This window comes from Stenella coeruleoalba (assembly GCF_951394435.1).
Source record: "Stenella coeruleoalba genome assembly, chromosome: 1".
NCBI classification, from domain to species: Eukaryota; Metazoa; Chordata; class Mammalia; order Artiodactyla; family Delphinidae; genus Stenella; species Stenella coeruleoalba.
The window spans coordinates 178,120,097-178,147,987 of NC_137169.1; the positions used below are offsets into that span (position 1 = coordinate 178,120,097).

At 34.5% G+C, this 27,891-nt stretch overlaps 2 protein-coding genes across 5 annotated transcripts in view; one reads left to right on the forward strand and one right to left on the reverse strand.

The window, feature by feature from the left end:
• The window catches only part of RALGPS2 (Ral GEF with PH domain and SH3 binding motif 2), a 163,904-nt gene that overhangs the window by 40,379 nt on the left and 95,634 nt on the right, over positions 1-27,891 (reverse strand). For all 3 annotated transcript variants that reach the window (XM_079929852.1, XM_079929854.1, XM_079929853.1), the window contains exon 9: positions 983-1,120. In XM_079929852.1, coding sequence (XP_079785978.1) covers positions 983-1,120 — 138 coding nt within the window. The remainder of the gene's footprint in view (positions 1-982; positions 1,121-27,891) is intronic.
• ANGPTL1 (angiopoietin like 1) lies at positions 6,157-27,212 on the forward strand. Of its 2 annotated transcripts, XM_079912439.1 has the most exons (5): positions 6,157-6,635; positions 11,678-12,523; positions 23,617-23,810; positions 25,122-25,392; positions 26,700-27,212. In XM_079912439.1, the coding sequence occupies exons 2-5, from the start codon at positions 11,701-11,703 to the stop codon at positions 26,885-26,887; spliced, it is 1,476 nt and encodes a 491-aa protein (XP_079768565.1). In that variant the 5' UTR covers positions 6,157-6,635; positions 11,678-11,700; the 3' UTR covers positions 26,888-27,212. The 2 variants fall into 2 exon arrangements, with proteins under 2 accessions (XP_079768565.1, XP_079768566.1); XM_079912440.1 differs by lacking the exon at positions 6,157-6,635 and having other exon boundaries at positions 11,015-12,523.

Genomic DNA, 27,891 nt, shown 5'->3' on the forward strand with positions numbered 1-27,891 from the left:
TTTAAATGAACTCTAGAAGGACATTACTGAGGTAAATGTTATTTAATGTAAAACTGGAGGTAATTTAGAAAACTACAGTTGTATATTGTTTGTATAGATTAAAAAAGAAGAAGAAGAAAAAAAAACCCCCAATAGCCCCATTTACAAAGTCCCACGTACTTGAGAAACTTCATGGAAAAAAATCAGAGACATCATTGTGATTTATATTCAAACCTCATCTAAATACAAGATGTAAGGCTCTTTAGGTTTTTTATTTTTCAAGAAGCCTGGCTCACATCTGTAAAGTAGTTTTTTCTTCCCTACTTAGAAATTTCAAATATGATTAATTTAACATTACAATTTGATGTTATGTTAAAAAAAAATTGAGAAAAGTATAAAACAAGAGATTATTTGATATAGCTTTCAGATAATGTAAACTCACGGTTTTTAAACACCATAAAAATTATATAGCTATAATAGTCTATCTTTATTCCCTATCAAACTGAAAGCATCCAAACATTTTGAAACATTAAAACATTTTTTTCGGATCATTTGGGTTTGCAAAAGCTCCTTCTATAAATGTGTTTCCATAAAATACATCTTGCACAAAAATTGGTTATTTTTACTCAACATAGGACTCAAGAAAGCTAGTCAACTGTTAACTAGGATCAAGGGTCTCAGCTCCCTCCCTAACTAACTAAATAAAAGAACTATTTACATAATAGATCGGGGAGATCAAATGAGATGAAGAGAATAGAAAATAATTGTGAAAATTATGTTAGCAAAGTTGCTACAAAATAACAGAAAAGCAAAAGATAAAACTTAGCATTTTAAATATGAAATACTTCAATTCCTTAAAAGCAAGATCTTAAACAAGATGCTAAATGTTAAACAGTGAAATGATACAATCATTATTTTCCTTTATATTAGGATGATGTTCCCTGTTGTGTGAAAAGTGGCCATCAACCTGTGTAAATGAATCATACCATTATCAGAAACTCACCATATTCACAGGACTGCTGTAAATCAGAAATTATTCTAAGGATGTTGTTCATCAAATTTGATCTTTGCTCATTTTCTAGAATGCTGCCAGTTGATGGGTATGCTGAATCAATGTATGTTAAATCTGACAGGTAGATACCTGAAATGACATTAGATAAATGAGTGTTTTCCTACTTATAGTTTGGAAGAGTATAGTTTATAGCTGTATTTCAGTATATGCCATATTTAGAATGTATCATTATTAATACATTGCAGCCTTGTTAAAACATGACCACTGAGGCCTAGATTTCTGTAGAGTTGGGGTCAGACATGCAAGTATGTCTTCTGTAAATGTCCTCTTATCATACCATTTTAAAATACGGCTTGAGGCTGGAGTTAGAAACTCCAGTACCTACCTACCTATGGGTCTTAATGGAAAGAAACTGAGCTCCTGAACTGGCTCTTTTTTGCGGTACGCGGGCCTCTCACTGTTGTGGCCTCTCCCGTTGCGGAGCACAGGCTCCGGACGCACAGGCTCAGCGGCCATGGCTCACGGGCCCAGCCGCTCCGTGGCATGTGGGATCCTCCCGGACTGGGGCACAAACCCGTGTCCCCTGCATCGGCAGGCGGACTCTCAACCACTGCGCCACCAGGGAAGCCCTAGCCTGAAGTTTTAAGTTAGCCAGCCTAACCACTACCTGGCCATAGGGTAGTTACTTAATATTAGTTCTATACCCCCTTGCCTTAAGTTGATAACTGTCACTTGAGTCTTAATTACTTTGAAATTTGTCTCATTCTGGCAGAAACATCTTGTTTCAAAGATTAACAGCTGTGTCTTTGAAACAGTTCATGTGACTACAAATTGAAGTTAACCTTGCCCTTTCTCTGTACCAACAAAAAGAACATATACCCCCAAATAATTTGGTTGTACTAGTTCTGGATATGCAAGGTCACATCTATAAAAAATATTTCCTGAGAGTTTACTATGCACATGTAAAGTGTAAACGACAACTACAGCTGGAGAGAAAAATACACTTTCCTACTTTCTCCTCATTACTGCCCATTCATGAACTCTCAGAGTAAATGCAACTAAAATGATGTACTCATTGCCTTCCAAATAAGCCCTATGTTTTTTCTCATGCCACTTCTTCCATCTTAAATGAGACCTAGCCTCAACTCTGCCCATTTAAATCATATCTTATATCCAGGTCAGTGTCAACTGTTCTTTAGTTTTTTCACAGATTCCAAGAAAGCAATTTAGAAACTGTCTAGTCTAAACCCCTCTTTTTATAGGTGAATACTCTAAGGTCCACAGATATTAAGGAAGTGGCTAATGCCCTGTAAACTGTTAGTGACAGAGCTGGATCTCAGAGTATACACTTGTAGCCCAAGTTTTTTTTATTTTATTTTCTATTACACTCTGTTACAAACTCATACAGTATCTATACCATGCACTTGATCATTTTTAAGACTTTATAATCTTATTGAAAATCTTTTGTCTTTATATCTTATCTGCTCAAGACTATAAACTCATTCAGGCGGTTGCTCTATCTTGCACTCTAAAAAAATGAAGATCCTGACCAGGATTTTCAGACAATTAGCGCTTAACACAATGTAAAAGGCTGGCATGGCAATCCTTTCATTCATCCTAGTATCATTCCTATTCCATTCAGTAAATCTTAACTGTATTCTTTAAGCCACTTATCATAAATACTTCTTTTTCTTTAGAGATTCTCAACTTCATTTTTTATGACTTCAAATAAATCTATAGCCTGGCTCCCTTCCTTTTCCTCACATCTTAGAGGAAGGAGAATCCCCTTCCTCTCTCCAAATCTAACCTGCGATTTTGAACATAATCGCTACTGCCTCCTCTAGAATGTCCACTGTTGCCTTCACTATCACTCACCCTCCAATGGCTCCTTTCCCAAAGCCAATGCACACATTTAAATCTCCTCTATTTAAGAAAACAAAATCAAAGCCACCCTTCCTTTAAATCTGATCCCCTCCTCAAGATAGAACCCTTGCCCCTCCCTCTTTCAACAAACACATTGAAAGAGGAACACAGATTAGTACACTTACCTTTTTTATCCTTCATTCTATTTTTATGTAATATTTGGTACATATAAAAGTTTACTTGGGTCAGGAAAATTGCGACAGACTTTGGAATAGGCAAAAATGATTACTAGGTATATCCTCTCTTCAGTGCCTCCTTTTGGCCTGAGCTATTTTACAACTCTGTAAGTTGTTGAAAACTTGTAAAATACAAATTCTTGTCCATAAAAATACCAATGAATTATGTCCAGTGGGATGTAACTGATGATTGCCCCGTGGATGTTGACCAGTTTTGCAACTATCTGTAAATTCATTTCAGCATTCCTGACTGCCTGCATGTATGTGTGATACTTTGAATTCTCCCTTGAAGTGGCTGTAATAGCTTCCTGATTCCCTTATACATTTAATGATTTAAACAAAACATTTGACATGTATTCATTTTGCATGAGAAGCATAATTTTACCTTTTAAAAAATAACAGTTTAACACATAATATTGGTTGTTATCAAACAATGTAATAAATACCAGTCAACTTAAGAACTACAACCTCAGTACTGCTGCATCATCTACATGCTCTTTCCCTATGTTATCTCCCTGCCTCCTGTCTAGAGGTAACCAACTATTCCAAATTTTAAGATTATTCCCTTGTTCATTTTTTGAGGCACCTGTCTGTATTCCTGCACAATGTATTATTTTACTTTTGCTTATTTTTGAGCTTTAAAAAATCATACTTTATATATGTGTGATTAAATTAAATAATATCAGTAAAGTTAGAATGGGTACACAGTAAGTGATTTTAAAGTGGTTGTTATATCAATTTTTAAAAATATGGTTTTTGATTGCTTTGCCTTACTCACTATTTTGTTTCTAAGACTTACTCATGTTAGGTACAGCTGTAATTCCTTAAATTGAGAATAAACTAATATGTAACTATATCACAATTTACTTATTCATTTTATTTGATAGAGTTTTGAGTTACTTGCCCCCTCCCTCCTTGTTGCTACAGACATTCTTGTAAATGTCTCCTGGTGCGCACGTACAAGAATTTCTCTAGCAGAGATCTATACAGATATATACATACATGTATGTCTTACATTATAATGTTCAACTTTACAAGACAGCGCCACGTTGTTTTTAAAGCTGTATCAATCCATACTCCCACTGACAGTACATAAGTTTCTACTGATCCACACATGCTAACACTTGTAGATAATCTGAAATCCACATCTATCTCATTGCTGAAACTTATTCTGGCAAAGGCATACATGATCTCCTCATTACTAAAGCTTTAGACATCTCTCTTGGTCTCCTCCCTTCTGCTCAGTCTCTCTGCAGTATTTATACTATTCCCTTTGTTTCTTGGTCTTTACTGGCTTGAACCTTCCTCGCGTCCACCCTCCCACCATTCTTCTTTTTCCTCATGTTCCCTGGAATTGGCATTCCCCATGGTTCTGTCACTAATCTTTTCACTCTGCATGTACTTTTTCTGGATTATCTTACTTCTGAGGCTTCAACTGTCACCTAATTGCCGATGACTTTCCAAACCTCTGTATAGAACACACCTCCTGACTTTCATTTTCAATTTAACATGCCAAACTAACCATTATTTGTCCCTAAACACCTGCCATTCCACTTTCCAACCTTGGTTAGTGGTATTATTAACTGCTTTAAATAGCTCAAGCAAAGAGCTCAGGAGGAGCTTACTATCTCGTATTTTTCCAGATTAAGCTATTAGTGAATATAATATGATCACTGAATGATCAAGTAATATATTATATAATATAAATCAGAGGCTAGAAGCTGTCCCAATGTTTTTAAAATCAGGAAATACCATAAGACATATCTACATATGACCCTCTTTTCCTTAAAAAAGGGCGGGGGGGAGATCTGGCAACAATGAGGTATAGCTGAGAAGGGTGTAGATACCATTATACGAGTCATTGAGGATGCCAGTTTGTCATAACCCTATTTTCTTCTGCTCTCTTACTTCTGGTTTACTTCACTTATATACATTACCTGCTTCATTCTTGTTGTGAGCATTTGTAGGCCTTAGAGTATGGAACCCCTGCTATACCTATGTATGTCATAGGAATTTAAGAAATAATTAGTTCTGTGAAATAAGTAGAAACTATTGTAAGCTGACTTTAAATAAAGGATGTTGATCGACAAACAGTTGATGGTAGGGCCTGAGAAAGAGAACTTAGCACAAGGTAAGGCAACGAAGAGGGGAAAGTACACGGTATGCATAGAAAGTAGAAACGCACAGGTTTTATCTAGAAGCAGCAATCAGCAGTTATATGATCCAATGAGAGAGAGTGTGGCCGAATGCTTTGGAGAGAGATTCAAATCCCAGTTCTTACCGCTTAGTACGGAAGTCCTAAGCCAAATTACTTAAAATGTCTAAATCTGTGTCTCCTCAGCCACTGAGTTAATCAACATTCTTGATTTAATGAAATATAAAAGCATAGTTGGTACTCAACAATTACTAATTCCCTCTCCAGCACCCTAATTTCATAGCAGAAGAACTGGGCCAGAGGTAGGTAAAGTGACTTGTCTAAGTTCCCATAGCCAGCGGGGAGTCAGAATTCTCTTTTTTCTCCCACTCCCAGGCCAGGGTTATGTTTGCTTTTAAATCACAGCATCAACTAATAAGAATAACCGTATTCAGGCAAGAGGAGTCATGCTGCAGAATGGGAGGCAGTGACATTATATAACATCAGAATTTAATTATATAACATTAGAATTAAAAAAATGAACAGTTTTATCTCAGGAACATTACACAGTAAGATATAACATATTACAACATCAGGTTTCTTACAACTTTAAAAACTTCTGAACTGGCGACTCAACGTTTAGAAATTCTTCTAGGCTATAAAGAGTATTATATTATTTAGGGGACTGCCTCTTAGAACAGAGTCTAACTCTTGTTCTTTGTAATAAAAAACAAACTCATCAGCCTGCGCCTACTTCTAAGTGAAGTTGAGTACTATTTTTTCAGTGTTCAACTTAAAAGATCTCTGGGCAGCAGACTAAAATGTTTGTTTTATAATTGCCCGCTGAACTATGATAGTTTGTTTCCAGATGGTGCCCTTCCTTCAACCTGCACAGTCTCTCCTTGTTCGGAGCTTTTCAACCTCCTGCTGATCACACTACCCCCACCCCTATTTAAAGCTACAGAGAGGAAATCCTAAAGAGATTTTCCCCCCAAGTCTCCAGCAAATTTTTGGTGACGTAATATGTGGGCTGAACTTGAGTCTCCTGAGAAAGAGAGGGAATCACTATTCAAGGGTACTGTATATACAATCTGGGTCAGCTGCAGCTGGTTACTGAATTTCTCCATGTGGCAGACAGAGCAAAGCCACAATGCTTTCTCTGCTGTATTAAAGACAGCCCGCAGACCAGGAACTTCCACTATACTACTTAAAATTACATAGGTGGCTTGTCAAATTCAATTGATTTGTGCTGTAAGAAGAAAAAGAAGTTCCTTAGTACAGCTTGGATTCAACGGTCCAAAACAAAAATGCAGTTGCCATTAAAGTCACAGACGAACAAACTTCACTGATTTTTAAAAGCAAGAGTAAGAGCAGCAAGTCTCTGGGTTTGCTTTATCAACAGATGCAAAAGGTATTATAATATTTCTTTTACTTTTATTTAAAAATTCTATGTATGTTGAAATGTATAATTATTTTACATTTGTAGTAGAAATTTCAAAATCTCTTATTAATCCAAGAATTTTGGAATATACTACAATTTGTTTAGTCTGAAAAAGGTTTTGTTTTGCAACTTTATATAAAACTGGTCATTATATACTTTATGATGATTAATGAATTATTTGAGGTTCAATTTAATGGTATTTAGTGTATATGTTTATAGACTGATACATACATGCTGGGTTTCAGAAAACAAGTACTTTAGTGACATTAGAAATTTTAACAAGTAACAGATTAAATGTATAAGATTTACAGCACAGTGGTTAAAAACAAAGGGATACAGACTAAAGAAAATAGATGTAAACATGGTTTGTTTCTCTTTACATAGCTACAGTGTATATGCTAAAGATTTACATATACTGTGAAGATATCTTAAAGTATAGCTGCAAAACACAGCTAAGAAGATATAAAATTAACTGAAAGGCTCTGCAACAATACCTCAATTATAGCATAACCAAATATAACCTAAATATTAATATTTCATATTACTAAATATTAAAGATTTAAAACAAGTCTACGGTATTTCTTGCTAAAACTCAAATTTTTAAATAGTTTCATAGGCTTATATGCAACAGTACTTTAACTTGGGCAACAGAAATTAAAACTGCTACAACTGGAATTACGTGAAAAAGCAAAGCGATTGATACATTAAAAAATCCTAAAACCTTACAGATTAGAATTGAGGAGAAGAAACAAAAGGTGATAGAAGTATTGTGTAAGTCGTCAGCATTAACAATAGCAAATAAGAACCCAGAAGATACAATTACTTAAATACATAATTAAAAGACCAAAAATATAGGTCAACAAACACGATTCTTTCAATATTCTATCTGGGGGCTTTGTTTAATTGTATTACTAGAATTATTAAAAATAAAATTACTAGTTACCAACAATGAGCTTTAACACCAAAGACACTTAAATTTGTTATGATCTGGGGTCCTCTGTCCTTTTAAAAATCAAAGAAATTCAAGGTAAGAATCTTCAACAAGCAAAAAATGGTAAAGCTAAATAGGATTTCTTCTACTTTCATGTCCTTTCCTTAAAGATTCAAAACTCTCAATACTGGGAGGATCTCTGTTAAACATATTTTACAAGAAATTCCGATAAAATTTCCAAACAATACTAGATCCGAAATACTGTCATCTCTTTCTTTTTTTGTTGTTGTCTCTGAAAATACAGGACCTCCGTTAAACCTCAGTTCTTACTGAAGCCTTAGGCAAGCATTTAATCTGAAACCCAGATAACTATTTATCCCTTCCTTAAATATCTCCAGGGGATGAAACTGTTCTCAAGTCTCTTCCCAGAACATAATTCACAATCTAGAAGTCTTTATCTAAGGTATCTTTGGTGCTTCATAAATTTAAGTTCATTGCCTCATGCTGTTTTCAGTGCGTGACACAGCCAGTTAAATGCCTCTATGCGTTTACCATCTGAAAGGAAGTATATCCTAACTTTCATTTCTTCTCCCTACTAGCTGGCAATGTAGCAACTATGAAGAGAAATAGTACCAATAAACTTAACTCAAAGCATGGAAGGCTTTTTTTCTCCCCCCCTAAAAACAACCAAGCAAAGACATAGATTTAAACTTAAGTATACTGTGACTAATTTACAACATTCTCGTGGGACCTAGGAAAATTTTAACATATACAGAAAGGTTTTATGATGTAACACAGATTTATGGATCTTTCACTTTAAAAACTGAACATATGTGGGAAAATACAAATAAGAGAATGTTTTCATAAAAGGTAAACAGTAAATGTATTTTAAAAACTCCTTCTTTACTCATGATGTAGCTAGTCTGCTCCTTAAGAAGTGTGGTTCCTTATTCAGCTTTAGGTGACAACGAAGTCATGACTTTTGTAAAGGTTAAGGGAATTGTATTTGTTTTTTTAAAAAATAAACTTTTGGTTGTCTCCTTTAAATATTAACTTAGGTCAGAGTCTCTTATGGTAGACAAGAATTCATCTTATGATTTAATTATACAGGAACCCACAAAGAGCCAAGGCAGAACACACCAAAAGGAAGCTATTGCTATTTTAATTTAGATTTGTATTTTCACATTTTTGTTCTTCCATGATAACACGGATACAAAGTCACATTAGCAGACTTGCATTATATGCTCTTAGTTCTATAAAAATCTGTGTCTGATAGGAATACAAGATCTTCAGTCGGAATACTGTTCAGAAAAGTCTACATGTTTTGAGGTTTCATGATACTCTCTGAATTTTCCTTGTTTTGGTAGCTTATTTCATACTAGTTTATTTAGATAAAATAATTTTATGATCTAAGAGTTTCCATTCCATTCCTGAAGTGACTGAAATGAGTGCATCTGAACACTGGATACGTTAACTACGCAGGAGAAATGCTATACGTTTACCCAGCAGGCTGATGGCTTCTATTTTACTGTCTGCAGTTTTAAAAATAAACCATATCTAAATTCTATGAATCTGCAAGTATAACAAGAAATATTTTATTGGTTTTTGGTACAGGTAACTCTAGTATAGTTAACTAGAGTCCTTTTTAAATAAAATAGATGACACTCGGTCTAAGTTTTCTACTAATGTCCGAAGGCGAAGTATGAAAGCAAAAAACTAAAAGTACTCATCCAAGTGTACTTCTGGCTCTCAGTCAGCAAACAGAAAGCCTTTGACACAAACATGGAATATTACTATGCACCTCCTTCCTATCTTATGTTAGGAAAAGAAAAAGAATTCTGTACATTCCATCCATTCTTTGCTTTATTTTCATTATCACCTGTTTTGCAAACATTACTCATTTCATTTGAAAACACCGAAGTAAGGAGACATGGTCTTAGAAAGCAGTAGTCATCTTTATGACTCTAGTTGAAGAGTCCATATTTCATTGATACAACCTTTAATTTTAGGAGGCTTCATAATCAAGTTAGACAGGTAACTATCAGCTAACAGAATACATATGGAGGGAAAGGAGTGACAGCAGAAAAGTCTGGGATATAAAAATGATCCACAAATACCTGTGCATAATTAAGTTAATGGGTCAATGTAAAGAGATACAAACCACGAAAAGACTGTAAAAGACACGGAACACAAAGTTAAGACTCCTCTGCAGTTACTACATGACGAGGATAAAAATCACAGGTCTAGAAAGTTATGAGTAGAAGATCTGAATCCCAGTTGAGTGTTTTAGCTCCTCCAGGTTTATTTCTTTGCAAAATGGTAGATGTTTACTTCACAGTGCTGTTGTGAATGCAAACAGTTAACACGCGTTAAGCACTACAAAAATATAAGGGATTGCTACAGTGTTGGTGATAGAAAAAAGGTTAGAATACGTTGCCATATGATGTAGTTGTTATTGAAAAACGTGAACCCTGGAGTCTTCTGCCTGAGTTCAAATTCTGGTTTCATGTCTTAGAAGCTGTGAGGTACTTAACATCTGGATGCCAGTTTCTTCATTTGAAGATGAGGATAATAATAATCTACCTCAGAGGGTTGTGGTGAGATGTAAATGATTTAATACGTGTAAAAGGCTGAAACAATGCCTGGCACTTAACACGCACCCAATAAAAATGAACTATTGTTATTGCTGCATTGCTATTTATTAATAGCAGGCATAAACAACTTGGGACCTGGCTCCACAAAGCAAAAAACAAGTACCTGGGTGGAAAATGGGATAGAAAACTTCTTAGTATATCCACTGCCATCCTTCAGAAACAGCAGACAGGAATCAAGTTTATAAGAGAGAGAAGGTGGGCTATACTATAGCAGCTTGTTAATGAACCTGATGGGGTGACACATCTTACTCATTCTAACTGCTACTACTCTTTAGGGAGGTAACTAAAGAAAAAGAAAGCAGCTTTGGTTCTTGGAACTACTCTTATGGTTTCCTCGAGTGTTTCTATAGAAATTGTACTATAAAAGGCAAGTATGTATCTGCCACAGCAAAAATGGAACATTCCAAACACACATTTTAGCGTATGCGCCACTGCTATAAACACTGACTGAAGAGCCAGGGAACCTGAATTCTAGACCTGGTTCTAATATTACCTATTTGTGTGGCTGTGGCCTTGGCTTTCAACATACCCATGTGAGCAAAGAGGTCTTGTCTTGAATGAGATGAGATGGTCTTTAAGGTACTTTCCAACTCTAACGATCAGATTCAATGACAGATGAGTTTCTTTCCTTGGTAATCGTTACAAAAAATTATTAGCATTTTACTAAAATGAAGTTCAGTAGAACTTCTGTTAGAAAAATGAACCTGCTGAATCATATATAAGTTTAGAGCATATATATGATTACGATTTAGGCAACACAATTACCCACAATAATGACTGTGAGCATGCTATCATTCTTAAACTTGTCATCAATCCCAAAAGGACATGTTACAAAAACAAACAAAAAATATGATGCTAAAACTTTCTGGTTTTAGATTTGTCTAAAAATATTTTTTTAATTTGATAGATAAAAAAGATACTTATTAGAGAGGGCCAATTTAATTGAAACCGCACAATATAAATAAAAAACACGGGCAACTTTCATACTAGTTAGAGAAGATGTTTTAATTAATGCCTTACCAACATTATGTACCATTTTCCAAGCCTTAAGATAGCAAGTGAACTTTTTAAAGGTAAGAAAAGTGTCTTATCAGGGTCTCAGAAGCCGCAACAGCACCTAACAATATGCCTCAGCACACAGTGGGCACTCACCACGATCTGCTCATTGAGCTGGGGAACAAAAAGCATTACAATAAGGTGGTAGTTGGAGAGCTCATCTCTGAAACCTAATTTTTAAACAAATAGGAAGGTGCTTAATACTGAATTTAAGAAATTAATAACTTTAATTCTGGCCCAATTTATTAACACCAATAGATATTCAGTTTTTCCCTTAGATACTTTTTTTATGTTACTGACTTTAAAAGTAGATTAATATCAATTCTTTTCTACTTTTTCCCTTCATCTTTTTTTTTTTTTTTTTTTTAAAGACGTCATACAACCTCGTTTCAAAATGAAGGCTTTTATCTGGACCCTAAGTGTGCTATTCTTCCTACTAATGGGCATTGGACATTGCAGAGGAGGACAGTTCAAAATAAAAAAAATAACCCAGAGGAGATACCCTCGTGCCACAGATGGTAAAGAGGAAGCAAAGAAATGTTCATACACGTTCCTGGTACCTGAACAAAAAATAACAGGGCCAATATGTGTCAATACCAAAGGGCAAGATGCAGGTACCATTAAAGACATGATCACCAGGATGGACCTTGAAAACCTGAAGGACGTGCTCTCCAGGCAGAAGCGGGAGATAGATGTCCTGCAATTGGTGGTGGATGTAGATGGAAACATTGTCAATGAGGTAAAGCTGCTGAGAAAAGAAAGCCGTAACATGAACTCCCGTGTTACTCAACTCTATATGCAACTATTACATGAGATTATCCGTAAGAGGGATAATTCACTCGAACTTTCCCAGTTGGAAAATAAAATACTCAATGTCACCACAGAAATGCTGAAGATGGCAACAAGGTACAGGGAACTAGAGCTGAAATATGCTTCCTTGACTGATCTTGTCAATAACCAGTCTGTGATGATCACTCTGTTGGAAGAACAGTGCTTGAGGATATTTTCCCGACAAGACCCCCATGTGTCTCCTCCTCTCGTCCAGGTAGTGCCACAGCACATTCCTAACAGTTATCAGTATACTCCTGGTCTGCTGGGAGGCAATGAGATACAGAGGGATCCAGGTTACCCCAGAGATTTAATGCCACCACCTGATCTGGCAACTTCTCCCACCAAAAGCCCTTTCAAGGTACCACCGGTTACGTTCATCAATGAAGGTGAGTTACCTCTTACTGTTAAAAATGGAAGTACAAGGTTAATATGTTTTATGGTTTATGAGACAATGCTCGTAATACATGCCTATTCTTCATTTTGGTGATGTAATTATACATGAACATTAAATTTTCTGTTTTTGTTTTCTATCAACCAAGAATTGATCTTAAATACATCTCTCAGCTCTAAGAGTTCATAGAAACAGTATATTTCGTGGAAAAAGTAGTCTTTCATCCAAATTCTTACAATCTAAATTACTAGCATTGAGACAGGGATGAGTCCACAATCCACTCCTAACCTCTATGACCATCCTCTCGGACTCCAACTAGATCCTCACGACTGTTAAACAATCCTTTCATTTACCTCTTGATGCTCTTCCCATCACCATCTTCCTCAAAAGGAACATGTAATAATTTGCTTTCACTCTCCTAAAGCCTAGAATTAACCCCCTCTTATCTCCACTCTCAGCACATGCACCACCTACAGCTGTGCTGAGATTAAGTCTACTCAGGCCTGGGTTCCTTGTGCTTTCCTATCTTGAAAACATTTGCACAAAACCCATGCCTTCTTGCCCTCAGTCTCAAGAGGAAAAGATATCCCTCCTATTTTCCAAAGCTAAAATCCTACCGTTGTACCCTGTAACCATGTAAGTATAAGTAAGTCTTCAATACATTAAAAAACCTGAGAATTGATCCTAATATCTCTACCTCTGTTTCTAATTTCATTCCTTCTTCCCTTCATTATCAGTCACTCATCGAGGTGCCCAGAATAAAAAGATGAAGAATTCATCTTTGTTTCAGTCTAGTAATAAGCTCACTGCTAACTTTCTGAAAACATTTCTTTTACACCTACATCCAATTTCTCATAAGCCGTTCTCCTGAATTCTTTACAGGTTGATTTGTTTTCTTGGAGTAAAGGGAAAAAACCCAAATGCCCAAAAGTAAAAAAAAAAAAAAAAAAAAAATTAATTACAGTTCATTCACTTACTTTCTGAAAAGGCAGGACAAAAAACTGCGCACAGACTATGAAATAATTTTAAACAACAACAAAAACACAGAACAAAGACAAAGACTGGAAGTATGTACATCACAAAGTGGACGTGTCTTTCTGCAGCAGTGGACACCACTGACCATTCACATCTCTGCTTTCTTGGGCCTCCACATCATAATACTCTGACTCTTCCTACTTCTCTAGGTCCTTCAACTGGCACCTTTTTCCTTCTCCTATGGCTTAAAAAGGCTTTCTTGAAGATACTCTGTTTTAGAGGTCTATACTCCTTCAAGGCTACAAGTATCACCATTGCTCAGATGACTCCTGCATGGAGCTCTCCCTCTTGATTCTAACCAAAGCTAGATGTTTGCATCTGGTTATTCGACCATTACCTCACATGCTGCTGCTTCCTCTACTGAAATGCCTTCTTTCAGCTTATCTGTCAACCTGGCAGATTTCAAGGCTTAGCTAAAATAGTGTCTTAAATGTTATACCTACTCAGATACAGGCAAATGTATCTAGATGGCTCCTTCCCCAAATTGCTGACTATGCCTTGACTATGTTTTTTACATCATATTACACTGGAGCTATTTGTTTGCATGTCTGTCTCCCTGCTAGACCGAATGCTTCTGGAAGAAAGTGAACTGTCTTTTCATGTCTCTCTCTCAAACATCTAGCCAGGATTAGGTTTGGCATGCTGTACTCAGCACATTGTAAGCACTACAATAAATACTTGAAGAACGAATAAATAAATGAGTAACTAAACCCTAAAACAATCTTTTCCCTAAACCGGCATTCTCCTTTTAGAAATAAGTAAATTATTATTATAAAAGCAATAATTACCGAAGAAAATCTAGAAAACACTAACAAACTTTGTAAAAAGGTTTGCTGAATATCCAAATACTCAGAAATAAACTACAGTTAACACTTTGGTAATAACCTTCAGGTCTTTCTCACCCCTCCCGCCCCCATAAACATGGTAATCAATATTCTTGCAACTTTAAAAATTAACTTTGTTCTTCTTTTTTTTCCTCTATGATTATACTCTCAGGATATAAATTTCTGTAAGTAAAATTGACAGGTAAATGGATTTTGACTTCTCTAGTTTGGTGTATGTTACTACCCGTTTTGGAATTCGCTTGGCTCATCTTTGACACTTCCCTCCTGTCCCACACACGCAGTCAACTAAGTTCTATCCATGTTGCTTTTCAGTCTTTCACGGATGTGTCCCTTATTTCTATTCAGAGCCAGAACTCTAACTTAGATCCAAATTATCTATGGAAGCAGCTAGAGAATAGAGACATCCTGGATTTCTAACTGGGTGACCTTGGCGGGGCTGGGGGCGGGTGGAAAGGGTTCCTCTGTGCTTTAGAATGTCTCTACTCTCTGTAACACAGACACAACATTTCTTATATTCACTGTTGAATTATCAGTTACCTTCACATGTACACACAGTACTTGTACACACATCTAAATAAAATGCCTTCCATCTATAATACAAGCTCCTTCCTGGTAGATGGATACTGTGTCATTTGCAGATGCTAAATAAATGCTGGTTGACTTGATAACTACATTTTTACAGAGATTCTGAAAGTTGTCATTCCAAAGACCTTCATGAAAGTAATTTAACACATTTTATTGTACTGGAGTCATTCATTTTATAGTGTTCTAACTAACAGTAACAACTGGCTAGTGTTCCATTAAATTAGGCAAATGATGACCACTATTAAGATTTCCAAAGGAATAACGTGTATGAAATGATCACCTGGGTATAGAAAGAAAAAAATGTATTTTTATATTCTTTTAAAATGTCTTGTGTAAGCTTTTACTGTATACAATTTACCAGTAGTTTTTACATACAATTTATAAGTAAACATATCTGAAGTGTGTGAAATTTTTTTTAACTGATGGGATGTACAATTATGTAAGTATGGAGATGACTGCCATGGAGTATTTTCTGTGGGTACTGATCTTAACTGGAGGTATCACCAGTTCTAGAAGAAATGATTATTCACATATTCATACACTGACACACGAAAAATGCCTAAGCAAAATGAGATGTGTCAGTTCTAGGTTTTATTACACATTGAGCTGTAGTGCAAAAAAATCTAGTATTACAGACTTAAATCATGCTGAGGATTTAGCATATCAAAGGTCCCATTAAACAGACTTTTGCTTTAATGAAACAATGGTGTATACATCCCAAATAAACCAATCCTTAATGTAAAAATTAAGCACGCGCATAACTTTTTCTGTTATTCATTATTTATTTGTTGTTATAAGTAAACATTAACTTTTTATTTTTTTCTATAAATGTTGGTCTCTGAAATTCAAGGACATAATTAGCTACAAGGGAAACTGCACAGAATTAAGGAAACTTGTTTCCTTTGTTATTGACCCTGGGTAAGTCACTTTGCCTGTGTTTTCTCGTTTGTACAATGAGAGAGTGCTGGTTGGACTGGAAGATTCTAACACCTCTTTCTAGTTCTAATATTCTGTGATTCTTATCAAATATAAACTACTACAAGCAACAATAAATAGACGTGCTATTTTTTCTTTACATAAAACGTGCTAAAATCTTTGTTCATATTATTCTTATGTCAGACTGGAAAATATGTCTAAGCTGTTTGGGTACTTGCACAAAAAAGGGCAAAGATGGATGTCTATTGCTGTACTTACATATGCTTCTGGCACCAAGAAGTTCACATTACTGCACTCTACATGTAGGTACATGATCATTCTAAACTCTTTAAACGCATAATGTATATGTATTATTTAAAAAGTGTCCTAGCCAGTCACAAAAAAGTCAAATACTGTACAATTCCACTTATACGAGGTACCTAGAGTAGTTAAATTTGTAGAGATAGAAAGTAGAAATGGTGGCTGCCAGGGGCTGGGGTGAGGGGAGGATGTGGAGTTGTTATTTGATGGGTACAGAGTTTTAGTTTTGCAAGATGACAAGAGTTATAGAGATTAACTGTACAATAATGAGAATGTACTAATGCCACTGAACTGTATACTTAAAAATGGTTAAGCTGGTAAATTTTATGTTATATATATCTTACCAGCATTTTTTTTTTACATCTTTATTGGAGTATAATTGCTTTACAATGGTGTGTTAGTTTCTGCTTTATAACAAAGTGAATCAGTTATACATATACATATGTTCCCATATCTCTTCCCTCTTGAGTCTCCCTCACTCCCACCCTCCCTATCCCACCCCTCTAGGTGGTCACAAAGCTCGGAGCTTATCTCCCTGTGCTATGTGGCTGCTTCCCACTAGCTATCTATTTTACGTTTGGTAGTATATATATGTCCATGCCACTCTCTCAGTTCGTCCCAGCTTACCCTTCTCCCCCTCCCCGTGTTCTCAAGTCCATTCCCTAGTAGGTCTGCATCTTTATTCCTGTCCTGCCCCTAGGTTCTTCAGAACCATTGTTTTTTTTTTTTTTAGATTCCATATATATGTGTTAGCATATGGTATTTGATTTTCTCTTTCTGACTTACTTCACTCTGTATGACAGACTCTAGGTCCATCCACCTCACTACAAATAACTCAATTTTGTTTCTTTTTATTTATAAGCATTTTTTTAAAAGGTGTTTTAATGACAATTTTATATTTTCATTTAAAATGGTTATAAGAAAAATGCACCTCAAGAGAACAAACTTACTATGAACTTATGCCAAATAACAGAATACTTTTGTTGGTTTACAATAAATAATCTCCAGAAACATTACTTTCCCTCTACCTAAAAAACAAAATGTTTGAGAATGTAACTATACACTTGGCAAACTGCCATCAAAAAATTCTTAACTGTTAATGTTATTCATTGGCTACATTTTGGGTTAGTCTTTCATAAAAGAAAACATTTTCCTTTTACAAATGGTGTATTTATAAAAATACGTTCATTCCTTGTAGGTGAATGAAGTTGAGAAAGTTCCTTCATAGTATGTTAGAGAATAGATCTGAATACCAGGAAACTTGGATTCTGGCCAGGCTTTTCCTAGGCCCAGTTGCTTCTTTTGTAAAAGAGTTTGTTGTGATGATTAAATGAGGTGATGCATGTGAAAATGCTTTGTGTACAGTCTGAATATCATTATTACATTTTTTGAGTGCACTTTCCAATATATGCCTTGCCACGTATGGGAATATAAAAGGTAAGCTTAAAAAGTTAAATTTGAAAAACAGTCATTAGAAACTAAAAAAAATGCTTTTTAGTGGGTAATAAGCTAATTTTCAATTATTTATAATGTTTCCTATTAGTAAATTTTAAAAATGCAATTGGTTTCAGTGGCATATTTATATTAGCACTTAAACTAAGAGAAACTAAAGAAGACTGGTTAAGCAAAGGGGCTGAAACATGATTCCATTAACTACTTATAAAAAATAATCGGTATATTCTTAAGTAACTTCAATATAAAAGCTCAGGTTGCTAACTGCATTTTAAACTTATACATTAATAAAGTAATTCATATTATTACAAGAAAGAATCTATTATCACTTTAGAAAGTATTTGCCTCAAATTTCCCATTCCAGAAATGCTGTTGAATGTACTTACCTTATGCTTAACTCACAACCCGATTAAAAAGTTTACCTCTTAAAAGATTTTACTTGCTGACCAATTATTTGAAAGCTCTAAATTGGTTATGTCTTTTGTCCTATTTCTCCTATCACAAAGAGCACAGGATTGGGACAAAGTAAGAAAATTAATGAGGAATTCAGCAACAAAAAGAAAACGATTTTCCTTTTAAGTAATTAAACAGTTTCTTTATAGAAAGAGAATAGGTAGGTTAAATAAAGATGGTTCCCAGTAAAGGTGCTATTCAAAGTATGAAACCTCTTGTCTTTTGTAGCCCACTGTTCTGTTCAAAATACGGGTTCTTAATGAAAAAATACATGTTGGAAAGTATGTGGCATGACTGGCCAATATTTTTCTTTCTATGATGAATCAGACCTGTTAACTGGAGTTTGTTAGTCTTATACAAATTTTAATCATCAAAGAAACTGAGGAAGAAAGAGACTGGTCCTTCAAATTCAATGTACAGAATTCCATTTTCCCGCTTTGAGAAGAATGCAATTGTGTCATAGAAGATGACTATTTCAAGATTACTCAGTGCAAGTCACAGATGTAGAAAAAAAACTTATGGGTACCAGGGGGAAAGGCGGGGTGGGTAGGGATAAACTGGGAGATTGGGACTGACATATACACACTATTATAAATAAAATATTATAGATAACTAGTAAGAACCTACTGTATGGCACAGGGAACTCTACTCAGTACTCTGTAACGACCCACATGGGAAAAGAATCTAAAAAAGAGTGGATATATGTATAACTGATTCACTTTGCTGTACTCCTGAAACTGACACAACATTGTAAATCAACTATACTCCAATAAAATTTAAAAAAAAAATTACTCAATGCAAACAAAAGGTTAATAAAATTCCTATTTTGAAAGAAAGGTACTTCCAGTCTATACCCTTTGAACCATTAATAACAAATTCCTCAATCATATATAAATATCATAGATAAATAAATCAATTAATTTATTTCTGATAATATAAACCAGCAAGTTAAAACTGGCTTCTCAAAAATAAAGCTGCTACTTTTTTACTAGTCATTTTAAGAATTCCTATTAAGCATTTTGTATGGTACAGAGAAAGCAGTAAAATATTTAATGTAAGAATGATCTATAACCTAATTCTACAGCAGAAAATGAATAAGATATGCAAGTTAATAATGAGAAAATATTTATGCCAAGACCAACAGTATACACTGGGCTAAGGTTAATGGTTTACTTATAAAAATAAACAAATACTAAATTTTGATATTTACTATCTTTACTGACGAGAAAAAAAACAGCTATGAGCACTGCTAATTTTATCCATATGTCTTGGAAAAGAATTTCAACCACATTTTCCTAAGCCTTTATATCAACCAAGTCTAACAGGCATCCAAACTGTAAACATGAAGCCCACTACGAAAAAGTGCGTTGAAAATTAAAGTTGAAGATAATTTTAAATTTGCATAAATTGAAGTCTTATCAAATCAAAGCTGGATCTAGAAAACCCAGAACTCCCCAGTTTGCTTAAACACCCGAGGGCTTATTAAATAGCAGGAAAGGAACAAATGGCATTTTACAAATATTCTGTCAAGATTCAAAACCTTGATGTTTCTAAATATTTTAACAGCAATTCAAATAATCTAATGAAAGTCCAACTTGTGAATATATAGTTAAACATAAAATGTAAACTGTCAAAACTATACTCAAATGAGTGCAGAGCAAACATTTACAAAGATGACATTCATAGAATAAGCAAATTTCTGAAATAAGAGAGAGATCTGTATGTATCGCAACAAAACCACTTCATGTGTGCCTTAACTACAATACTAATAGGTTTTAAAATAAGAGCAATGCTCCTCAGATATCCTTGACTATTGTGAAAGTGGCAATTTAGAAAAAAAATCTGTTTAACGTGGTAAACAACTATGATGACTGCATTCTTAGACTGAAGAAATCAATTTCAACCGTACAGACAACCTCAAGAGCTCTAAGTACCACCCTCCAACCACTGACATTTCAGACATGCAAAATTTGTAACTCCGCTGGAACATCAAGCTCTCTTCTGTCCCCACGCCTCAGCACATTTCACCCATGTGTGGCCTTGATCAGACCCTCTACCCCTAATGGCCAAACTCCTACTCAATCTTCACAACTCAGCTCAGATGGAGCCGACTCCAGCTCTTCCCCACAAATCTAGGTTAGCTAATTCTTAGCCAGTGTTCCCGGGTGCCCTGCTGATTCAATCAGAGTACTCAGCAAGCTGTAGTGGAGTTCTCTCCCCCCACTTCCCACTGGACTCTATGGTTGTTTCCTTAACCCTGGAGCCTAAAGATTTCTAGGCTATCACAGATGCAGAAAAGACATTTCTGGGAAAAATAATGCAGAACTGAGAAAACCACTGTGGCTGCCAGGAATCATTTAGTTCAACAAATATTTGAGCACCTAAGTGGGTTAACCTGTGGATACACAACCAAAAATTACAGTTCTTGCTCGTGAGTAAACAAATAAACACGTTACCATGCATTACACAAAATAATTTAAGATTGAACCTGGAAATCATACTTCATTTAAACTTCTCTACCCTTCTCTGACTTGACTACAATGCGTGTTTCTGTAACGTGAAGTAGCTCATACGTGACTGATAAAAAAGGAGAATAATATCAGCAAAACAAAGTGGTCATATTGATTCATATGGAATTTTCCCCAAGCATATTAATGTTCTGTGCCACAAGTAACTGCAGCTGAACACAAAGTATGCTAACAGCTAACATCAGCTGCTATTTTTAGTGCACAGTTTTGCAGAACACGAGATTTTTCAGGAATACGTTATTTTTCTGCAATAGAAATGACTGTATATTCATCTTTGAATAGTCGCATTAAATTTATGAATTAAATAAACATTTATTACACAAGCTCCTTAAATTACGCAGTAAGTGTCAAGGTCAGCAACGAAGAAGAAAAGGGAACAAAATTACTGAAGATGACTACTTTGTAAAGCATTGTGTTAAAGGCTCTGAATACTCTGTAATTTAAATTCAATAACTGAGAAACTAGATAGCATAAAAATAATTCACACTGAATTTAAATGGAATGTGATCTAATTTATGGCCAGTCTGAAAAGGGCAAACATTATTTTTAGAATAGTCCTCCCTAGCTTAAGAAACTATTTACGAGCTTTCACAAACTAACAAATATCCTCATGACTATAAAAGCATAAATTCTGAACAAAATTTTAGCAAATCAAAACAATCTATACATAAAAACGATAACATGACAAAGTTGAGGTTATCCCAGGAATAAAAGGTTGGTTTGACATTAAAACTACAATCCACAGAATTTATCATATTAACAAAAGAAAAAAGAAAAACCATATCATCATGTCAGTAGATAAATAAAAAGCCTTTGACAAAATCCTAAATCCATTCATGGTAAGAACTCTCAACAAACTAGGAAATAGAAGGAACAAGAATTTTTAAAGTAGTTATTACGGCTTAAAGGAAACTATGTTCATAATAAATGCAAGACTGGAATCTCAGAAGAGAAATAAAAACGATAAAAAAAATAATCAAATTGAAACTCTATAACTAAGACATTTAATACCTAACATAAATATAACCCAAGAAAGATAGCATTACATATTTCCAGTTTCCGCAAATTTTTAATAGTAATCTGTAGTGCTTACAAGTCACTGTATTATAATTTTTAAAAACCTGAAACATAATAAAAACATGGACTAGAGAATTGATCATCTCTGATTTTTGTGTGTGGTTTTCAATTTCCTTGTTATTTAAAATGTGAAGGCAACTTAGTTGATTCATTTGCTTAACAAAAATGTATTGACCATCTACTTAATAGTTAAAACAGTGATGACATGAAGTCAGAAGAAAAACAAAAACAGTCTCCATCTTCAAGGAGGAATCTAGAGGGAAGAGTTTATAGTCTCTAAGAATCCCTTCTAATGACGTAACTGTGGAACTGTTTATTTAATGAGATTAATTCTATCCCAATAAGGCCCCATAAGGGACCCTGTATATACTTGGCACAGTATAGATAACACATTCCTCAAAATTTCAACAATCCTATCATCATTACAGTACAGACTTTCTTGGATGAATTTTACTTGACTAAACTCTCTTACTTTCACACATTTTCTAAAAATTCTACATGTCAGAATTTAAAAATTTTTAGTAAAATATAAAATTTGACAACTGAAATTTCTATACTTTTTTGGTTGTTCTAATAGATCTTTAGGGTAATTCTTATTTCTGAACCACTTCATATCTTGACATACTTACGAAAAAAAATCAAAGCATCAAAACACTGGAGAAGGGTGAAACTAAATAATGTTCAGTAAAACTAGAAGCTGTCTTTCTTTAGATCAAAAATATGGAAATCACAAGTTCAAGAGTCAAGACACTCTACAAATGATTTTACAAAATGTTTTGTCATTTTAAAATTTATGAAAAACTTATCAGTGGATTAAAAAATAGGGAGTGAATTCATAAAACTGTGAGATAACATGGGGACAACTGTAGCACAGCAGTTCAGAGCATAGATGCTGGGATTAGAAAAAAGTGGGTTTAAGCCTATGGTTTAAAGACTAGTTAGTTAACTGTTTCATCTACAGAACATCTGTAAACTATCAGAAAGTCATTGTGTAGATTAAATAAGAAAATTACTATCAGTCATATAAATTGATACAACACTTTAGAAAGGCATTTTGCCAACATTCCTGAAGTGTATTCTTATGAACTGTTGTATGAGGGAAAACGTTAAAAGATTCCAAAAGTTTGGGAAACTGGTTTACTTCAGGGCTTCTCAGTCTTTAATATGTGAATGTATATTGTGTTTCCGAAAGGGTAACATAATATTTAGCAGTCTAAAACTTATTTGACTGTGGTATGCCATTTTCACTGAGCATCTCAAGGGACTAGTGTGTTCCACTGAAATCAAATTTTGGAAACTAAAAATTGGGCACTATGAAGAACTGTAAAGCTGTTTGTACCATTTTGATCCAGTAGATCAATCCTGCAACACTTTTATAAGTATGAAAAAATGAAGCCAATAAGAAGACACTTTGTACAGTGTTATTTATAATAGCAAAAATCAGATAAAACCTCAGTGTCCAATGGCAGTGGAATAAACATGATATATCAACATCAAAGATTGCATATTATAGCTACCGCAGGCACTAGAATGGAGACAATGGAAATGTTTGTTAAAATAAAAAGACAGAATCCAATTTTCTATGTGTGTTAGAATTATAACAATACAAAAATGTATGTATTTGGACAAAGACTTGCAAGAACAGTGGAAGATAAAACAAGTTAATGTTCCAGATAGTGGGACTAGGGTAATTCTTTTATTTAGCTTTTTTTTAAATATAAATTTAGTTTCTTTAACTTGTATTGTGTACACAATACATAAAAAGTGGTATCTGTAAAGAAAGATACAAAGGTAAGTAAGACTCTTGACTAAAAACTACTTTAATATGGCTCTTTTCCTATTAAGTTTCCTGGCAATCAAAGATATTCTGATTACAGGACCATTCAAAGACTGTCAGCATGCAAAAGAAGCTGGACATTCAGTCAGTGGGATTTATATGATCAAACCTGAAAACAGCAATGGACCAATGCAGTTATGGTGTGAGAACAGTTTGGATCCTGGGGGTTGGACTGTTATTCAGAAAAGAACAGATGGCTCTGTCAACTTCTTCAGAAATTGGGAAAATTATAAGGTAAATCAGAGTTTCAGACGTGGGGGAGAGGGAGGAACAAAGCAGCTCTTGCAATAATAGTCATTATATGCAATAAATAAGATACACAGTTAAAAAAAAAACTATCCATCTGTTTTTCATTATCTGCATTTGTCAGAAAGACAATTCTCATCTCTGGTTTTAAAGTCAAAATTAAAACGCAGAAAGGAAACTGAAGATGTACTTTAAAATGTTTCCTTTCAGTCTGAATGACTTACATATGTATTTAATTCTTTGCAAAGACTGATCCTAATTTCATTTTCTAAGAAGACAACTGCTTTTTTAATCATGACCACATTTGTGCCCATTATCAAGTACATTTAATCAGAGATAAACAGTCCTAGAAAAACGGTCATGTGCTGGAGGTCCTATACTTTATATTTACTTACTTATTTATTTAAAAGATTTTTTTGATGTGGACCATTTTTAAAGTCTTTATTGAATTTGTTACAACATTGCTTCTGTTTTATGTTTTGGTGTTTTGGCGGCAAGGCATGTGGGATCTAAGCTCCCCCACCAGGGATTTGAACCCGCACCCCCTGCATTGGAAGGGGAAATCTTAACCACTGGACCGCCAGGGAAGTCCTCTACTTTAACAAGGGGAAAAAATGCTGCAACACAACCCCCCTGAAAACACATTTAATGTTAAGATCAGGTTTACCAAACTTATATTCTGCTGCATACCTGCAATGGCAAATGCTTACTGAAATAGGATAGTTAATTGATTTATTATGTTTTTCAAATATTAACCTACAATCTTTCAAAGAAGGAGCTTTGAAGATTACTGTTTTATCTTCTTACATTTACTAATTTTATTTCTAATAGAGTCAAAGAAGATAATTTGTTCTAGAACAGATACTATCATTTTTATTGAATATCATAAAAATGTTAGATGTCCTATTTGTTTGACTATGGTGGGGACAGTATCTATATACAAAAAATTGTTTCTTTTTATGAGTATGAGAGAAATCAGGAACCCTTTTTAAGGGCCTGGGTAGTTTACTTAGTTAATGTTTTTAGTCGCTATGAATAATTTTAGTCCCTTCTGCCTTTGTCTTATTTGTAAAGTTTGGAGGTAGTTGTGCAAATAAATGCTGACAAATTAAGAGAAAGCAAAACAAAACAAAGTGATTATATGGGACTTCAGTAGAACAGGTGATCTACAAAAGCGGAAGGTCACATTACCACTTAAATTGTCAATATTTTTATGCTATCAAATGTTTAAAACTTATCTATAAAAAGTTTACTATCTCTATACTTATTCATGTAAGCATGCTCTCTGTTTATTAACAGAAAGGATTTGGAAACATAGATGGAGAATATTGGCTTGGACTGCAAAATATCTATATGCTTAGCAATCAAGATAATTATAAGTTGTTGATTGAATTAGAAGACTGGAGTGATAAAAAAGTCTATGCAGAATATAGCAGCTTTCGCCTGGAACCTGAAAGTGAATTCTATAGACTGCGCCTGGGAACTTACCAGGGGAATGCTGGGGATTCTATGATGTGGCATAATGGTAAACAGTTCACCACACTGGACAGAGATAAAGATATGTATGCAGGTGAGTAAGAAAAAACTGATGTGTAGTCTCTGTAGAATCACCACTTTCTACGCATTAAATAGAACCCTGTTATTAAAGTATTGCCATTAAAGTCTTTTCAGAAAGGTTGTTTTGGACTCAAAGAGAATACAACCTGCTGAAAGGAACAGCTTTTAGGAGCTCTTCTCTAAGGCAATCCCAAAGTGTGAACTCTGTGAACAAGGTTCTGTTGTTCTACCTTGATGGGGTGGGGATGGGAAACAAAACATACTCATCTGGAAATAAAACTTCCAACTGCCTAAAATTGCTAACAAATCCCACTGGACCCCTACCATGTGCTAGACACTGTTGTAGGTGCTGAGGAATACAGCAGTGAACAAAGTTCCTGCCCTTTTGGAACTTACTTTCTAGAAGGAGACAAGATGATTTGTTAGGTGGTGACAAGTACTTTAGGAAAAGTAAAACCAAATAAGGGAACAGGGGGTGGGTGCCGTTTTATGTGGGTTGGGCAAGAAAGGTAACATTTGAATGTTACCTGAAGGGAGTGAAGGAAACAAGCCATTTGGGTACATTGGGTAAAGGCACTTCTTGGTAAAGGGGACTAGCAAGACGACTGCAGCATGTGGTACAGGAATAGCAAAAAAGCTTTATTCAGAGGGGAAATAGTCTCTTTAGAAAGACTCATTTAGGCCATCACATAATTTTTAATTTAATTTTCACATACTTTTGCCTTTTTAACCTAGGTTTCTGGCTCTGATAAAGACATACCCCTGAAAGTTGATTTATTTTTACATTCAGCTGTGTCTTGGCAAGCAGCGCATAGGTCTCTATTTCACACCAGCAAAAGAGGAAAACAAATATCATCATAATACATGCCTTATTTATAGAAATTCATTTGATTGCTAATAGTACTATTTCATATTTTTTTTTGCTATTTTGAAAATCAATTTTCCCCAAACTTTACTCTGTTTAGCAACTCCATATCCTTCCCTCCCGATCTCTCCAATCTCTCTCTCTTGCACACAAAAACTACTTGCATTTTATTTACCCTGCTAGCCAGAAAATTAAATCACTTAACAACAACAACAAAAAAGCAGGTACTAAGCAAAGGGCAAAATAAAAACGGCAATTCAAGTGATCTTTCAAGTAGGTGATACTTAAGCAACAGTAACAGAATAAATGAAGAAACAACACTATGAAGATAAAGGTAACTGAAATCAGTAAGAAAAACTCACATTGTTCTAAAAGTAGAATAAGTATTTGATGGTTTACAGAGTACCACACTTAGAAGAAACTTTTACTCTGATGTCTATATTTTTTCCTCAAAGGAAACTGCGCCCACTTTCATAAAGGAGGATGGTGGTACAATGCCTGTGCACACTCTAACCTAAATGGAGTATGGTACAGAGGAGGCCATTACAGAAGCAAGTACCAAGACGGAATATTTTGGGCTGAATACCGAGGTGGCTCATACTCCTTGAGAGCAGCTCAGATGATGATCAAGCCTATTGACTGAAGGGAGACAGTCTCCAATTTAAATGACATAGAACTCTATTTTTCAGTTCCTAAAAATGTAAATGTTACATGTATATTATTTTGCACAATTCATTTCTACAGATATAGTTTTTTAAATGAATTTTACTACAACTATAAAAGGGGATTTATGAATGTAGTCTCATCTTCCCTTAATATACTGCAGATTATTTGTATCTATAATCCAAGTTATTTTAAAAATATTATTGACTAATTACAGGCAAAGTTTGTTCTCTAAAATGTAAATATTTGCCACAATGTAAAACAAATTTTAGCTTTATTTTAAATCAAAATTCAATCATGTTCAAGATCCTTATCAATTTATTTAAAAACTTTATGAAAATGCTATAACTTCCAATGGAAAAATAATTTTAAGATTTCAGCAAAATAATACATTTTATTTATAAAAATATAGACAGGAAATTAGAAGAAAACTCTAGTTTTGCCAACATTCTACATTGAATAAAAGTTACTTCAAAGTGAATTTGTGCCTTTCACATGAAATGATTAAATATAAATTCTTGACAATATATTTTATGTCAATTTCCCAAAAGAATTAAGAAACCCACTGTATTAAAATACGTATCTTTAAAAACAAAAAAATAATGTATGCCGTATTTAAATGGTCAATTTATAAAAACAGAAATATACAAATGAATTTTTCAATATTATCTTCATATGATTTGCTAAACATCAAAATCTCCTGAAATCTATTTTATGTTGTTATATCAGTAAAGTGTTGATATTACAAAAGTGCAGAATATTTAGTGAGCCAATGGTTTAAAGAACTGAATTATAACTCTAAGTTTATTTATTAATACTTTTTCCTCCCTAATTTACTGATCTTCACTATTTAGAAAAAACTTGTCTGCTAGTCAAGTCAGAAAGCTTGGACAGCTTTACAAGCATTACTGCATACTTACGGGTGAGACTAAAACAACTTCAAGAAACTGTTAGATATTTTTCCAATACTGAGATTCAACAGCT

What these genes read in the sequence shown, in the direction of transcription:
- ANGPTL1 (XM_079912439.1), top strand. Translation starts at nt 11,701, where the DNA reads ATGAAGGCTTTTATCTGGACCCTAAGTGTGCTATTCTTCCTACTAATG. An exon ending in GGTTACGTTCATCAATGAAG is followed by an intron (nt 12,524 to 23,616) that starts GTGAGTTACCTC and finishes TTCTGATTACAG; the next exon opens with GACCATTCAAAGACTGTCAG. An exon ending in AGATAAAGATATGTATGCAG is followed by an intron (nt 25,393 to 26,699) that starts GTGAGTAAGAAA and finishes TTTTCCTCAAAG; the next exon opens with GAAACTGCGCCCACTTTCAT.